General features: G+C 40.3%; 1 protein-coding gene across 8 annotated transcripts in view; it reads right to left on the bottom strand.

The window, feature by feature from the left end:
* Window positions 1-17,068, bottom strand: part of stox2b (storkhead box 2b) — an 84,515-nt gene that overhangs the window by 10,437 nt on the left and 57,010 nt on the right. For 4 of the 8 annotated variants that reach the window (XM_017485334.3, XM_053685957.1, XM_017485335.3 and 1 more), the window contains 2 exons: window positions 5,738-5,890; window positions 476-2,735 (listed from right to left, as the gene is read on the bottom strand). In XM_017485334.3, the coding sequence (XP_017340823.1) occupies window positions 476-2,735; window positions 5,738-5,890 (2,413 nt within the window). Of the gene's footprint in view, window positions 1-475; window positions 2,736-5,737; window positions 5,891-6,013; window positions 9,815-12,227; window positions 12,467-12,515; window positions 12,896-16,147; window positions 16,425-17,068 lie in introns of those variants that run through there. The other 4 variants (XM_017485341.3, XM_017485339.3, XM_017485340.3 and 1 more) reach the window with 4 other exon arrangements.

Below are 17,068 nucleotides of genomic sequence, written 5' to 3'. Positions count from 1 at the left end.
ATTGCTTTCATGCTGAACTTATATACCTTATATGTGTGAAGATGATGGCATATGATGCTTTTCTTCAGTCAGAAACACCTGCTCAGAATATCTCCATGTGCATATTGGCAGTGGCTTACCTGTAATATTTAGTATATGTGGCTTTTTAATATTTGTGCCGCTGCTATATTAGTGAAAACGATTAATTTCACAGTAGTATTAATCTCATTCACAGAGGTTGTTACCACTGATATAACAGCAAAAGATGTGAACATTCTGGATTAGCCAATGCTAATATTTTATAGAACGTGTGTCAAGTTTAAAAAGACAAAAAAAAAAAGAGACCCTACTTGTCGAGGTGAGTAAAAAAAATGTGCTGAAGTACACTGACACTTTGTCTATTCACAGAATAGCATACTGCTTCAGTTCAAGCAGGAGAACTACTCTGGCATCCAAACAAGAGTAGGAAACCCAATACTGGACCCGAGTGCCTTACCGTGGGGAATTAAATCCACTGTCCACAGTCACACTGCTGGAGTCCATGCTGTCTAGACGTGTGGAGTGGGCCGACTTCTGGCTGTTGCTGCTTTCACCCTCTTTGGGACTGAGAAAGGTGAGGTTCTTTTCAAATTTGCGCTGGAGGTCTCGCTCCTTCTCCCGCTCCAGGAGCCACTTCATCGTCCCACCACCTTCCAGAACTTTCTCCTCCACTTTGTTCTTATGGCTGGTGTCCTCAGAGTCGTCATCTGATACATTGTAGTAGTCGAAGGTGGTTTCCATGCACGAGGCCTGCTCTTGACCAGACGATGATGGTACAGACAATGGAAGAGGATCCTCAAAGTGTTTCTGGTTCTCCAGTACCTCCATGGACTTTGTGTGTGGAGATTTCCGTATCGTACCTGGTCTGGAGAAACTACTTTCCACATAGTCCACAGGTTTGAACAAAGCCTCTTGGCTGTAAACCTCTGCCATTTTGTCCAAGTCACCTGAGTCAGGGTTGTGTTGGTGCATCAAGCGTCCATTGGGCAAAGGCTCCGGCATCTGGTTAGACACAGATAATGCTATACTGTTCTGTCCCATTGTCGAATCGTCATTATATTCTACGGGGTGAGGTGAGGTCAGAATTGGAGCTGTATGTTCAGAAGGAATCCCTTTCCAAACACCATCTGTAAAATCATGGTTGGATTTTACCATAGAAGAAGGAGCAGAGTAGGATGCCTCATTTACTGCTGTATGCTGGAAATAGTCATCCACAGGTGTTTTTAGGGAGCAGGCCTTGAGCTCAGTAAAGGCCGTTAAACAGTCTTTGCTTTTACTCTTCTCCAGCGTTCTACAGTGCATGGCATCCTCAGGGGCCCCCCTCCCAACATCAGGCACACAAATGTCAGCGTTCAACCTAGCAGCAGAGTGCATAGCACGAGTGTAGTGGCCCTTCTGGGCAGATGCCCTCAAAGTCCCATCATCAGTGTAATACCGATTCCGGTCATCTGGACTGCACTCATAGTCATCAACAGTGCCTAAGAAGGGTCCTCCTAGAGGACCCTTGGAATTGTCCATGGAGCGTGACCTCTCTTTAGCCTTATCTGACCTTTCATTCCGCGATTTCCTTTCCTGGGTGTGGCTGTGGCTGCGATGGACTTTGGAATGTGACTGCGCTCTGGATGGTTCTGGAAAGGGCATCTCTGTCCTTCTCTTAGCTAGCTCTCCTGACACGTCCCACTCTGGTGCTGTAGTAAAGTGTGACTCCACAATGTTTGGGTTACTATGCACCATGTATTTTCCCCTATTCCTCTCCATGGACATCATTGTCTCTCTTGGAGAACGCACCAGAGAGGAGCTGTAGAACCTGTAGTCCCTGTCATATGATATATCCAGGTTGGAGCCTTCAGACCGTTCCCCTCTAGAGGCACGTGTTTTGCTGTGGGATCGCGAGGATTTGCCCTGTTGGGCCTTGCGGTGACTACGGCTGCGTTTGCTGCGAGTGCTCTGTTGAGCCGACGAGTTAGCTTTGCTTCTCTGAGCCTTCTCCTCCTCTAGCCGCTTCATCACGGCTGTATGCCGGGCCAGATTCTCAACTGTCAGGTCTGGGTTGATCCGTCGGATGATCTCCATCTCCACATCTCGTGGAACAGTGGTAGGTGTCTCCTCATCCCTCAGAGGCCACTCCTCAGGAGGAAACTGGGCAGAGAATGTAGCGAGATGCTTCGACTTGTCCTTCTTGAAACTCAGCCTGAAGAGCTTCAGGCCAAACTTCTTTGATTGCTTCTCGCTGCCACCACCGCTGCTACTCCCATCCCTCTGCTTGCTGTTGCTACCTTCTGTCTTGAAAGCAAAGCTGAGTGCACTTTTGTTCTTCTCTGAGGACTGCTGAGGAGGAGGAGGAGACACTGGGTGTGGGGGTTCCTTATGCTCCTTGGACCTTCTCTGCAGTGTGGAGTTGTGCGTATTGGGCATATCGTCGCGGTAGCTATCGCTGTAGGGGTCAGCGTGGTTTTTATGGTGTGATCGTTCCCTGACACAGCCTGAGGCAGAGGGTGGCATGGTGCCAGTGGGAGGGGAGGAGCATGGCTGCATACCCCCTGGTATCCTCTCATCCAGATGATACCACTTGCTATTGGTGTGAATGAGGGAGGGTGTGATGAAGTATGTCTGTGGGGTAACAATAAAATAGCCCTCTGGAGTTGGATAAATTTTGCGCTCCCGGACCAGCATGTTGAGGGTATGTCGCAGGACCTCAAGGCTTGGAGTTGGGACTCCTGCAGGAAACACACAAAGCGGGTTAAAAAAAATCTACCTCTAATAATGACACAGTCATGAATTAATACGGGTGATATTAAGGTATGAAGGAATTTGTTCATAGGCTGCTGACATTTGGGAGAGAAATTAAAGGGAAAAAATGGTGGCTCTGTTATGACCCTTTAGAGGGAACTCACTGCAAATCAATACAAAGTTCTTATGACTGATCCTTTTTATCCTATGCTGAAACATTTCTATCCTGAAGGGTGTGGTCTCTTCCAGGATGACTCCAGCTCCATCCACAGGGCACAAGGGTCCACTTAATTGCTATGGCCTTAACAATTAACAGATAACAGCATAATTGGAATCTTTTGGAGTAACATTTTTAGACAGACATCGCTCTCCAACACCATAATCAAAACATCAACTGAGGGAAAATCTTTTGGAAGAATGATGTTCATTCGTTCAGAGACTTGTATAATTGATGCCAAGGTGCATTAAAGCTGGTGTGCAGACTTGTGGTGGTCCAACAACTTGTCCAACAACAGTTAATTTTGTCACTCGTCTGTACATTACTCGTAAGTCCTAAGCCATAATAATCAAAGTATAGCAAATCCATTTCAATCCCATTACAATATCCATTCATTAATAACATCACATCATTTAGTGTTCTAATAAATGGGTGGATTTTGACACACCATGTAGACACAACACTGCCAGGTCTGCCTTCGCTGTCTGGTTCATTCCTTTCAGAGCGTCACTTCACGCACGTAGCGTCCTTGCCCTTACCCTCTGTTACATCATTGAGCCCTTAACGCCAGTCTGGCATGATGCAACACTTTTGACTACAGAAATATGCATGAGGCAATTACAGCATTAAAGGTATACATGCTGAAGAGGGGGGACACCAGGAATATTTGGCTCATTTTTAAATACGAATAATGCTGCAAAAGCATTTGTTGATGCAATTATTGTGAAAGTAAGTCAGTTTGATGAAAGGCATATTTGTCAAAGGTTTGCGATTACCAATAAGAATTGTGTTGTTTTTTTTTACTCCCACTAGGCTCGGGGCATACCAAGCCAACACTCTTGAAAGACACAAAATGACAATTCCACGAACTAGAAAAGTACTAGACACAAAAGATAAAAGTAACAATCCTACTGGTGTGCCACACCTGTTTGGAGATGTTTACCAGTTTGCAGTAGACAGCCCCAACACTTGCAGACAGACATAAAAACAGGTTTGTTACAATAAGACCCAAACCATTCTCATGATTCAATTCATGGATATGTATTGGCAATAATGGCAAGCATTCGCCCTGTCACCAGCAATTGCAATGATGCCACAGTCATCAATGGCCAGGCGCCCAAGAGCACAAAATTGGCGCTGCTCTCTGTGTGGGAGAGATGGCAGTACTCAGTCCCTTGTCAATCACAGCAACACTAGCCAATCAGAGTATCCGAGCTCATGTATGCTGAAGAGGGCAATTAGCGCAAGGTTTCCTCTAAGTGTGTGGCTGCTCTGTGAACACGGCATGAACAAGATGTGGTAGCTGACGTCATGTGACTTGGATGAAGCATGTGCTAGCCATCACCCTCTCTGGTTGGTTGCTGTTGTATGATAAGTGAGATCCGACTTATAAGTGGAAATTGGCTAAATGACAATATTGGGAGAAAATAGATAAAATGGTATTGGAAGTGAATAGGATCCACCCTCATTGCAATTCCCTAAAATATATTATAAGGAGACCTTATATTTGTCACATATACATTACAATACAATTAAATCCTTTTCTTTGTATATCCCAGCTTATTAGGACATTGGGGTCAAACTACAAGGTCAACCATGATACAGCGCATCTGGACAGAAAGGGTTAGGGGCCTTGATGGTGCTGGGACTTGAACCCTGACCTTCTGATCAGTTACCCCAGAGCATTTAACCATTGAGCCAGCACTGAATGGTCTTAGCACAGGATACTGGTTGTATTACTCTATGAAAAGTTAAAATAGCACAGCGTGACTTCAACCCTTTAGTGCTAAAGCACTCCTGACTAATGCTAAAGTTCTTGAAAAGGCTTATGTAAAAATGTACAACATTAAACGTACTCAATAATGTGACATTTCTTTCTTTGTTATTGACTTACTCTAGAGTATAGAATGTCACTTAGTGCACATTCCACACAATTCATTTTAACTCTCATACACTGTGTGCAATGCTTGTATTTGTGCTCTATAAATTTGAGTTATGCGTCTCACATGGTTTGCAGCGTTTCAGTGCTGTAATTCTTCGGCCTTCAGGGACTAGCAGTGTTGTGGAACATAATGGGAGTAAATCAGATACACCGCTTTTTTTGCCACAGTCTAGTGCACGGAAATCACATCTTATTGACCATTCCTCCCCTCATCACTGATTTACAGCTCAAGAAAGAAAAAAAAAGCTTTCACCAACCTGGCAAATGAAATAGAACTTTATATGTAGTCTTTTAGAAGGAATCTTTCAATATATAAATTCAAGATATTATTCTTTGAGATCAAAATCACAGGAGATCCATGTACTGGCCTTTTTAAAAAATCCTTCCTGTACAGTTTAGTAGATTTCCTTAATAACGGTTCCAAAGTCATTTGAATGGTTGTAATTGCAGTTGAATATTATGCATAAAGCTCATTGTAAATCCTGGCTAAAGCTATATATACACACACACACACACACACACACACACACACACAGACACACTGCAGAGTACATACACCAGTATGCTGGAATACACGCTAATAGCTCTGAATTTTCACAAAGTTACGTGATAATTCAAATGTTAATCCAGTACATTGTTGTGAAGAGAAAGCAGCAATTGCAACAAGTATACATAAAGACAATTTTAAAGTGTATAAATGTTAATGGAAAATTCACAAAGGCTAATTCCATTATGTAGCCAATCACAATGTGATTAGGCTGGTGTAATCAATAGAGATTCAGATTAGTGTCATTTAGATACCATTAAGTTTATGTAACGTAAAGGAGAACCTGGGAAGCATGTAGAGAGATGCTCGATGAGGGTCTCCTGTGTGACGGTCTTGCGTGCGGAGTTCATGGCTGAGATGGCCAGGCATAGGATGTCCCCCAGCGGGATGAACTGGGACTGACTAATAGGAGACATGCTGATCGGAGACACATCACCTGCGAGACAAAAAAGGAAAGGTCAGGGGGTCAGAGTCACAATTGCTGAGGTAAAGTTGCATTGACAGCACCAGGATATGTGAATAGAAGAAGTAATACAAAGAAGAATAAGTTCATGCTCACCAGCGGTACAACTGATTAACTAACGTTTCAAATGCACCCAGAAGAACTTAAACACCATTCTCGTTGGTTATTCGTCACACATACTATTCTTAAATACTAAAAAAAAAAAAAAAGTCCAGATCACATATGATCAGTTTGTGTGCAATTCATTTCTGTAGGAGCCATTTATACATTTTTTGTATTATGACTTGTATTTGTATAGTTATGTGCCCTCTGCAGGTGAGGTGATGCCTTGTTGCTTGTTGAGTGGTGGCCTGCTGGGAGCACACAGTCTTTAGACCTTCATCTTTGTTTGTGTGCTGGCTTGTTTGTGTGTAGTTCTTTGGCAAACACTGCATTTATTTCTTTCAATTTTATTTGCAACATGAAGAAGTTAATGAACAGTATAGAACTCAACTTAATCTTTGTGGACAATGGAAGAGTCTACAACACTCAGCAGACCCAAGAAGTGACTAAAACGGACTATTTGTTTAAGGATAGTCACTACAATATCTATGCATTGAATACTTTGACCAACATCCAAATATTCCAAAATTGTGCACAACATAATGGTTCACTCCATATTTAACTACTAATGGAAAAGAAATTGGCCTGCATTGAGGACTGCACAATCATTAAAATTTTAAATCTCGATTTGTTTCTTCAAAATGTCAATTCTGAAGCATTACATAAGACCATGGCATAAAACAGAACAGCACTATTCCCCATTATTCGCTGTGACCAGTGACCACAGATGCTGCACGACATGACATCAAGTGTGCAATGAGTCTACAGAAGAAAAAAAAAAAAGAGAAACAATGTGTGAAAGCTGAAAGCTGAGTGAATTTTAAACCAAACCAAGTGTCCGCTTGCGATGAAAAGGAACAGTGTGTCCAGTCTGGTTAAACAAATATTTAATATTATGTACTGAATAATAAATTCCCAATTACTAAGCAATGACTAAATGAACAAAATGAATAATGGGTGAATGAGTCATGGCTGCACATGCTGTCTCACTCACCAATGGTGCATTGTGTATAAAATCTGTTTATCACCGAAGGTTTTCACCCACTGTGGCTTATGAATCACTACATAACAGAAACATTGCCATGACTAATTGTGTAACCACTTCAGCCATTAATATTGTTAATGTCCAGTTGCGAGGGTTACATTTAAACTTTTAGAACATACATTGCTAGTGTTACCAGGTGTCCGGCTTTTGTCCATTTCGACCAAATGTTAAAATGTCTGGTCGAGTCTCACGCTAAACAAATTCCATGTGGTGAAGTAGATAAAGCGCTGTTCTAGCCACAAAGATACACAGCACTCTAGGTTTGTGCTGATGTATACTCCACCATGTCACCTTGAGTGGATATGAGTTTTCAGCTGTTAGATGGGCCATTCTGCAGCTCTGTCTCAAACCCTATATATTGTAATAAATAGCAGGTCAACGCTCTCATTACTATTGTGGGCTAAATTAAAATGAAAGTGAACCTGTTTGATGCAGTATGAATCTTTCATATTGGTGACCCAATGGATGCTTGCTGAACACCACCTCCAACTAGATTCCCACCATTCACTCATTTTCAATAGCTTTATTATTATTTATAGCTTAGATCCCCATGAGAAGGGACACCTAGGTGAGTAGCTCAGTGTAGACCTGAGGATATTGGTCTATCTTTTCACATGGGTAAAGTGACAGAAATGCCTTGTTAAAGCACTGTATTGGCCACAGACGAGAAAAGCTAAGCTGATTAACCTGAAATGCCCACATCAGCAGAGAAAACACAGAGCTCCTTGTATGACTAAGTGGACTGTGGGTGGCAGACACCTTAAAAACTGAGCCTTTAGATCCTCCACAAAGTTAGATCAGCTTGAACATGTAGCCTTTATTGGTTGCTGACAAAGTTGCCTAAAGTGTGTGCGTGAGTGAGAGAGAGGGAGAGAGAGAGAGAGAGAGAGAGAGACACAACAGCAGGTCAATAACTATTAAATAAAGGTTACTGAAGTCTATTGCCAAATGTAATGTAATATTTTAAACTGCCATACAATTTATTTCTAAATAAATAAATAAAACTATCAACACGCAGTTTCCCTTAACGCCAAGGAGCTTCCAATGAGCACCAAGGAGTTCACAGCGATTGTATGATGGCCGCTCCATATATTCTAATAATAACTAATAATAAAAACACGTTATTTAACCAAGAAAGGTGTATATCATTCATACAGTGAAGTTTTATCTAAGGAGATATTTCTTTAGCATTTATGGAAGGTGTCTCAGTGGTTCGCATTTTTGTACGGTCAGTAACTTATCTTTCATGTGAAAGCCTTCAGGATTTAGCATTTTCTGGTTTCTCTGTAGCATGACAAGCTACATTTTGTTTTTCAATAGGAAAAAAAAAAACAAGAGAGGCTGGTGAGAGAACAGCTGTTACAACATGTGATAACAGGAACGTCGCCATTTCCTAGTTGTTCCACAATATTGGATGTAACTAGAAACTGATAAAAAAAAAAATTTTTTTAAATCACGTGGAACATGGGTCATTCTTTAATAATAACAATAATAATTTTTAAAAAGTGTCATCGCTGGCTCATCACTCTTTGCTTCGGATTACTTCACACCACCCCATCGATGATTCTTTTTCTATATCGGTATACCCCAAGTGTTCTATACCTTACATAATAAATAGCAGTTATTTTTGCTCAGGGTGTAGAGTATTAGTGTACAAATGTGACAGTAAGTCAGTAATTAAGCAGACAGAACTAAAAACAAAAACAAACATGCATTTAGTATTATACAGTAGCATGGCAGAAAATTATGTACAAGTAATTGATCTGAAAGTAGAACTTAATGATTTAAAAGACATAATTCATCGAATGTATGCCCAGCATCCAACCTCCATCTTCCAGCGAAAAAAAAAATCTATATATTCAAAAGCTGCTCATGTCCATGGAAAAACCCTGGCAACACTACTTGGTGCTGGGTTTCTGGATATTCAGTAATCTAATCCTATATCGAAATGAAAGGTGGCTTTTATTCACAGCTTAGAAACTGAACAAAAGAAGAAAATGTAACATTTTAAAGCTGGTGCAACCTTGTATTAAGAATTTACAACTTTCACTAAAGCAGAAGTTTAAAAAAAAAAAAAGAATTCGAAAAGTTACACAACGTCCATCAACATCAGTGCAATCAGGAAAATATAGATTATAACAAGAGGGTAAAAGTTATTTATTCTAACTACTGAGAAGAATAAACTTTCTGATGGTGACGGTGACAGACACTCCATCTCATGATTACATCTCTGATTTAAGAGACAAACATCTGCACGCTTACGTCATTGTTTTCCTTCTCATTTCCTGAACTGAAGGACTTTAGATCCCCAGCCTGGAACTGGGATCTTTATCGGCTTTCACACGGACACAGAACAGGAAACAGACATGAGACATCAAACAGCACTACTTACTCCAACTCTCGAAGATTTAAACATCACCACTAACATAATCAATGATTCTTTTTCTGAAAAGTAGAGGTGTTGGTGTTACAATGCAGACCAATTTATTCAGTATTTTAGTACCTGAAAAGTGATTCCTACGGCATTTAACAGAAAACATTTTCATGTCCTTCAGTTTTCTATAGATATGTTTGTATCGTGAGTATCTGGGGCAGTGGTTTGACTTGGTCGTTAAAGCTCTGAGTCACTGATTGGAAGGACGGGGGTTCAAGCCCCAGCCCTGCCAGGCTCTAGGTTACTGATCGGAAGGTCGGGGGTTCAAGCCCCAGCCCTGCCAGGCTCTGGGTTACTGATTAGAGGGTCAAGGGTTCAAGCCTCAGCACTGCCAAGCTGCCACTGTTAGGCCCTTGAGCAAGGGACTAACCAACCTTTCTGCTCCAGGGGCGCTGTATCATGGCTGACCCGGTGCTCTGTCCCCAACTTCCTGACATGCTGGGGTATGCGAAGAAAAGAATTTCACTGTGCTGTAATGTATATGTGACCAATAAAGACTCATTATCATCAGTAGCTTGCATCTTAATCGCTCAAAAAAGCTGTTTTTTTTGTGTGTGAAAACATTTACCACCGAATTTACACTGATTTACAGTGTTTTTTTTTTTTAAAAAGCACTATCCCGTGCGTTTCAAGAGGACAATCATTACAGAATCAGTTTACCAATCAGTCCCTCCATGAGTCCGCGAGTTTGCGAACGCAGAAATGAATGCACCAAACTCCGCAATATTCGGAGGTGCTAGCAATTTTTAAAAAATTAATTGCTGATTTTCCGCAGATTTGGGCCAAGACGAGTCATGTGACGTCACCACGACACGCGTTCGGCCAAAGCCCTTTTCGATTCCCGTGCATTGAACACGAGTACAGCGAGAAGGTTGCATTTACCAGCAAACATCATGGCAAAAGACAGTGCAAAACCATTTCAATGGCAAAATTGTGAAAATAGTCGCACCAACATTAAGCATTTTTGACCGCATCAATCACATAACTCCGTGAAATCCTGTATAGACTTACTAATAAATTTGACTCTGTAGGATTTTAGTGAAATTGGTTTTAATAGAAGATTCCAGATCCATGTTTTTACTTTGCTGTGCTACTTATATAACCCTACTTTCAATTTGTTGCAATTCTCAAAAACACGCTCATTTATTATCTAGACCATTGGTTCATCACTACAACAGAACTTATTATTATTGTTATTCCCCTTAACGATCCCAGTCATGTGCTACTCCAAGTTACTCCAGATGGTGTCATGGTAAGGAAATGATGCTTCCACAAATCCCCCTGACATCAGAGGTTCTCTTTGGCAGTGGAAAATACATAGAAAGGTTTGTGATTAGGAACTGTCTCAGGGGCCAGGATCTGCACCTTGTCATCAGTGGAAAACTACATACAGTCGTCACGGCTCAGTGAGGTCTCTGGTAGCAATGTCGACAGGATACGATCACCTCCATGCATTACAATAGACACAGAGAGAAAGATAACACCCAACACCTCACTACATTCAGCAGGTTTGCCTGGATTCAAACCTGAACCATTCACATGTGTTCATTGGTTTGATTTACAATTTATTCAGGAATACAATCCATTGATAGATATAGCACAGAGCAGTTAAAGAATAACAAGTAGCAGGTTAAGAATCCTAACAACAAAATGTTACCTTTGTATTATAATGTTATAATGATTTTAAAATCATAGAACCTTATGATACATTTTATACCACAGAATGCTGGATTCTGATTGGTGTGTAACAGTGTGTAATTATTGGAACTAACTTGTTAAAGAGAACTATAAATGCATAAAAAGTATGTTTCGTCCTTTAATTAATGGAAAATCTTAATCACTGGCAAATTGCGATGGTATAAGAGATATAAAAACAGTAACTCTGTCATTACATTCCCCATCACGTTTTACATAGTATGTATAAAAGTTCAAAATGTTAAGAATTAAGTAAAACAAATCCAAACAGACATTTTAGGTTACGCATATTTTTTATCATTTACATAAGCCACATCGCATGCTCCGTATGTAAAGGTCCTTACTGGCTAAAATCATTCACGTTTCTGATTCCTAACACAACTGGACTCATAAGACACGGCTGCTTTGGGCCTGTTAATGTTTACCGTTACATCGTATTAGTGACTAATAATGCGATTTGGGCTTTTTTTCTGTGATGTTTTCGAATCAAATCTAAAAGCTTTTCGTGAGACAGCACCTCAAATGGGAAACCTAGATCCTGTCTGGCTTCCCAGACCATTCAGGGATCAAACATTTTCACACACACACACACACACACACACACACACACACACACACCACTCAATCCTGATGCAATAAGAGCCAAGGTAAGTAAAGCCACCTTAGAAAGCATAGAGAGTGAATTATGTGAAGTCTCAGAAAGGGAGAGAGAGACAGAGAGAAACACAGAGAGAGGGGCTGGCAGACATTTTCATTCTGTCCTGCTCCCTCCCCCTGGGTGGGTGAAGGGGACAGAGGAACAGCTGCAGTTCAAACAGTTATGGATGCCATTTTAATGACAACATATCCATTAATACCATAAATTCTTCCTCTTCAGACAACAACTGCATCAACAAGCTCTCCTGAGACAACCTTAACCTTTCAATGAAGGAACCCCTCCACGCGCACACACGGCTAAAAGAGAAGAGCTCACTACTAAAAGCCTGAACTGCATAAATGCAGCGTGAGAAAGAAGAGAGAGAGAGAGAGGAGACCTGGAGAGACAGGTTTTCATGTTCAGTACTCGCAGCTGTCCTTCAGCAATCGCTGAATTCGCTCTGGAAACCTCTGCCATTCAGCAGCAAGTCAGGAGACGCTCGCACAGCAGTAAACAATCCTGTTCAGCCAGGCTTCTTTGTCCACGCATCTCCCGGCTCAACCCCACCCCCTGCTTTTGCTATTCTGACGACACAGCTCCTGATTCCTCCTCCCGGATGTGCCCTGGAGCACTACAACACACAAACGTGGTGCGCTAGAGAAAGAAAATAAAGAGGCTTCTCTACCTTGCAGTTTCCTCTGTAGCTTCAGCTCCTAATCCAAACATAGCCTTCCAGCTTGGTCCCAACCTTGAGTGAGCATTCAGGGCTCCTTACCCAGCATGCTTCATTCCACACAAAGGCAGAGGAGGTGTGACCAATCACATTGTGACTGAAATCATTCCACCATCCCCTCCTCCTCCTCCTTGATCACTCACTCCTTCTGAATTGCCCACTGACACTCAAGGCGGGGCTTCACCAGAGGGTTGTTATGGCAACGTTTCCAATGAGCCACATCTCCCTCTGACTTTCTCTTGGTTCACATCTCAGTCTGCTTCCTTTACTTCCTGATTGGCTCCTCTCTTTTTTTTCTTTTTTTTTCCAGGACCATTAAAAAAAAAAAAAGATTAAGAATGAATAATCTCTTTGGACCGCAGATGTTCTGAATTCTGAGTGGACAAATTATATTCCCTATGTAGTGCACTATTTTTATTATTTTATTTACCTTTATTTAACCTGGGGGGAAAAAAAACTCACTGAGATTAAAAATCTCTTTTACAGGAGTGTCCTGGCCAAGATAGACAGCAGAGTTTGCATATAAAATTATACAACAAAGTTGCAACATACAATACTAAATCCAACATAAAACATACAACCAGTTCAAAACATTTACTCATCATTATTTCACTCACTAGGTTACGTAGTAAAAAAACTGAAAATGACTAACACACCGAGTTTTGTAACTTCGGCTCCGTCTGGAAAAGCTTCCAATCCAAAATGGCGGCATATCTGAAGGAAGTTTTACCAAGCTCAGTTCTGACAAGGGGCACACAAAGATCGTAACTTGATTGAGAACGTAATGAGTAATTTCCAGGAAATTTCCGTTGAATAAAACAAGAACGATAAGAGGGCAAATAACCCAATATGGCTTTATATATCAATAAATACCAATACATTTTTCTTTGAATAATCAACGAAGGCCAAGTGACTCTTTTGTATAGTTCACAGTGGTCTGTTGAAAATTTACAATCAGTTATAAATCTCAGAGTACCATTATACCAAGCATCCAAAGAGGCGATAAGGTAAGAGGGAGCATGCTGATACACTACATCCCCATAATCAAAAACCGGTAAAAAAGTAGTGGACACTAATTTCTTCCTGACATTGAATGAAAAGTAAGACTTATTTCTAAAGTAAAATACTAACTTTTGTGTTTTCTCCTCAAATAATTAATATGTGAACCAAAACGTAATGTGTTATCGATAATAATACCAAGGTATTTGTACTCCGACACTGATGTAATCTGACTTTCCTGAGAAGTCCAAAGAGTGACTGAATTTTCTGGAGACATTTTAGAGTTTGAGAACAACATGCATTTTGTTTCTTCAACATTTAAGACCAGCTTCAAAGCACAAAACCTATTCTGGATATATATACATATACACACACACTGAATAACAGCGGCCCCAACACAGATCCTTGAGGGACTCCCTTGACAACCTCCATAAGATCTGACTGAATACCTTCCACCCGTACACATTAGGTTCTTCCCTATATATAAGCAGTGAACCACAAAATTTAATTTTCTAACAGTCCTACACATCTAAACCTATTTAGTAATATATGTCATGATCCACAGTGTCGAAGGCCTTTAATAAATCAATAAAAAGTCAAGCACAATGTTGCTTATCATCTAAAGGACTCCACAATATCATTCAAGACTTTTAAAAAAGCCGCAGTAGTACTGTACCCTTTACAGAACCCTGATTGGTTAAAAGACAGAATATCATGACTCTTTATTTATCGCGTCAATTGTTCGCTAACTAAATTTTTCAGAACTTTCAAGCGAATACAAAGCTTAGTTATAGGTCTATAATAATCCAATAAAGAGGGATCGCCCCCTTTTGATAGAGGAACTACAAATGCTGGCTTCCAAAAATCCATGAAATTTTATTAGTTAATAGAGAAAGATTAATCAAATATGTCAGCGGAGGAAAAATAAAATCCACCGCTAATTTTAAAAACAATGGGGCAATATGATCAGGACCTGGCGATTCACATCTAGTTCTTTTAAAGCAGAACGGACATTGGAGGAAATCATTTGCGAACTCACTTGTCCACAGTTTACGGTCTGCTTCAAGGAATTCTAAGTTCGAGTTTATATAATTATTGGTTTGAAATAAAAGACCCTGATGTGATAAAATGACTGTTAAAACTATTAAGCATTTGCTTTTTATCTATAATTTTAATACAATCTTTCATGATACAAGGGGGAAACTCCATAGTGGTTTTGTTGCCAGTTAGAAGCTTAAAATTCCTCCAGAACTTCCTAGAGTTTGTTGAATTTGTTGTAGTTTTATCAAGAAAATAATCGGATTTAGCCTTTCTGATTGCACCTGTGCATTTAGTACGAGTTTAAATTTGTTTGTCTAGCCTTAGCCCATGCTGAATCCTGCTCTGGAATAAAATCATTTAAGGCAGTCGAGAACCACTGTTTGTTCTGGCATTTAACTCAACATTTTCCTCATAGGTGCGTGCTTATTAATAATTAACATAAGACCATCATAAAAAATATACCCAGGTGCAATCAACATCTGGGATTAAAGTAATTTCAACCCAATCAAATTTAGCAAGATCATATAAAAAAGCTTGTTCCTTAAAATATTTCATAGAATGCCTAGTAATAATTCTTGGGTTCTGCTTAGGTAACTTCCTGTCTCTGACTACTGCCACAACACAATGGTCACTAACGTCATTTGCGAACACAGAAACTGAAGAGTATTTATGTGGAACATTTGTAAGAAACAAGACCTATTAATGTCGAATTTTCTGGAAATTTCAAATTAGGCCTAGTGGGTCTGTCCCAAAACATTTTAAAATCATTGGATATTGCATGCATCCAGTTCAAATTAAATAATTTCCTTATAATTCAAAGAAGCCAACGAATGCATTACAGAATGTAAACCACAACTAGTAGCTGACGGAGGTCTATAACAGCCAGTTATGGTGAGCTGAAGAGTCTTAGACACAGCAAGATTTAGAGATAATAGTTCATACTGTTTACTGAAATTGAAAGTAGCAATGTTGTCTTAAAATGCTCTCTGACATAAACTGCTCCCCCACACCCCCTTTTTGGTCTATCTGATCTAAAAACCTTATAACCTGTAATACTATTATCTTTATCTGAGATAGACTTATTAAACCAAGATTTATATATGCCTGAACATCTGCATTTGTATTTTTAGCCCAAATATACACCATATTGAAATTTAGGCAACAGACTACGAATATTTAAACGCAGTCCTGACGTTGATTTTAGTTCAATCGGAGTAGTGAAATTTGAAGCAATGTGAGGTCCTAGGTTTGGTGGTACATTCCCAGACATTAATAGCATTAGAACTATTAAGCTCCTTCGTTTGACTGGATTACTCGCTCTAATTCTAATCATCGGCCCCAAACAAGAAAAAAAGTTAATAATACAATAATTTTCTTCCCTGGTTAAAGCACATCTTGTAAGATCAGAATATGTAAAATTCAAAGAGTACAACATCTGATAATATTGTTCAGAAATGACAATGTTAGTAGACAGTCCATAATGTGTCCAGCTAACAAGATTTACGGATGAGGAATTGCACAATAATGGTAGACAAGAGACATACCCGCTGCCACTCCTGTAAACACAAGGTGTCCAAAGGAATAAACTCAAAAAGAGCACACATCCAGTGGTTAAACACCACATTGTGCTCCAAGAAGTCCTCAGCCAAGAAGTCCAAATAAGTCCATAAAGCAAAGCAGAGCACACACCAAAACTGTCCAGGATCCCCAGCACACCGTCGATTAAAAGGCTGAGTTGCGAGATTGAGCAGCCAGTTCTGATAAAGATGCAATGGCAAATGGCACCAACAAAGCAACAACAAACACGCCCTTGTTAGGGGGCTTGTGTCCAAAATTGAACAAATGTACGGAATAAAATGCTGTTCTCCTTGCTACTTGCTGCGACGCTGCTTTCCCTCACTGCCAGGCCCGCGGACTGGTGCTTGTGTACGATGTAACAAAAACAGCCGGATTAAGATCCAGATCCTGAACAAACAGGAGCTCATAGACTTAAAAACTCCAGGCTTCAGGCTCAAACAACAGCACACAATCACACAAGCTTGACAGCTTGAGCCAGGTGTAACTACAAGTGTGACACCACACCGAGTCCCAAGGGAGCACACGCTGACTAAACAACATTTACTATAATAAACACAGCGTTGAAGACGGAATCATTTAAAAATTGGATTTCAAAACCAGGTTTGTGGCTTTTTTAAAAGCACGTAACACCAGAAAGTAAAAAGGAAAAAGTAAAAAGGAAATAATAAAGTAATAAAAGACGAAAGACGAAGACAAACGCGAACAAACTAACGAGCTGCCATCTTGGATTGCAGATACATATGCTATAAATACTATAGTATTACCCATAAGGCACTGCAAATCCAAGGTACAATTCCCGTACGTCTCAAAGTTTACTCGTCAGAATGGATTCCAGACTGACGAACAACAAAAAAGCTGTTTAATGAACAAGAAAGCCAAAAGATACG

The sequence above is a fragment of the Ictalurus punctatus genome, chromosome 14 (assembly GCF_001660625.3).
Source record: "Ictalurus punctatus breed USDA103 chromosome 14, Coco_2.0, whole genome shotgun sequence".
Taxonomy (NCBI): domain Eukaryota; kingdom Metazoa; phylum Chordata; class Actinopteri; order Siluriformes; family Ictaluridae; genus Ictalurus; species Ictalurus punctatus.
The sequence above is the reverse complement of the archived record's forward strand: the minus strand, read 5'-3'. Positions and strand labels throughout refer to the sequence as shown.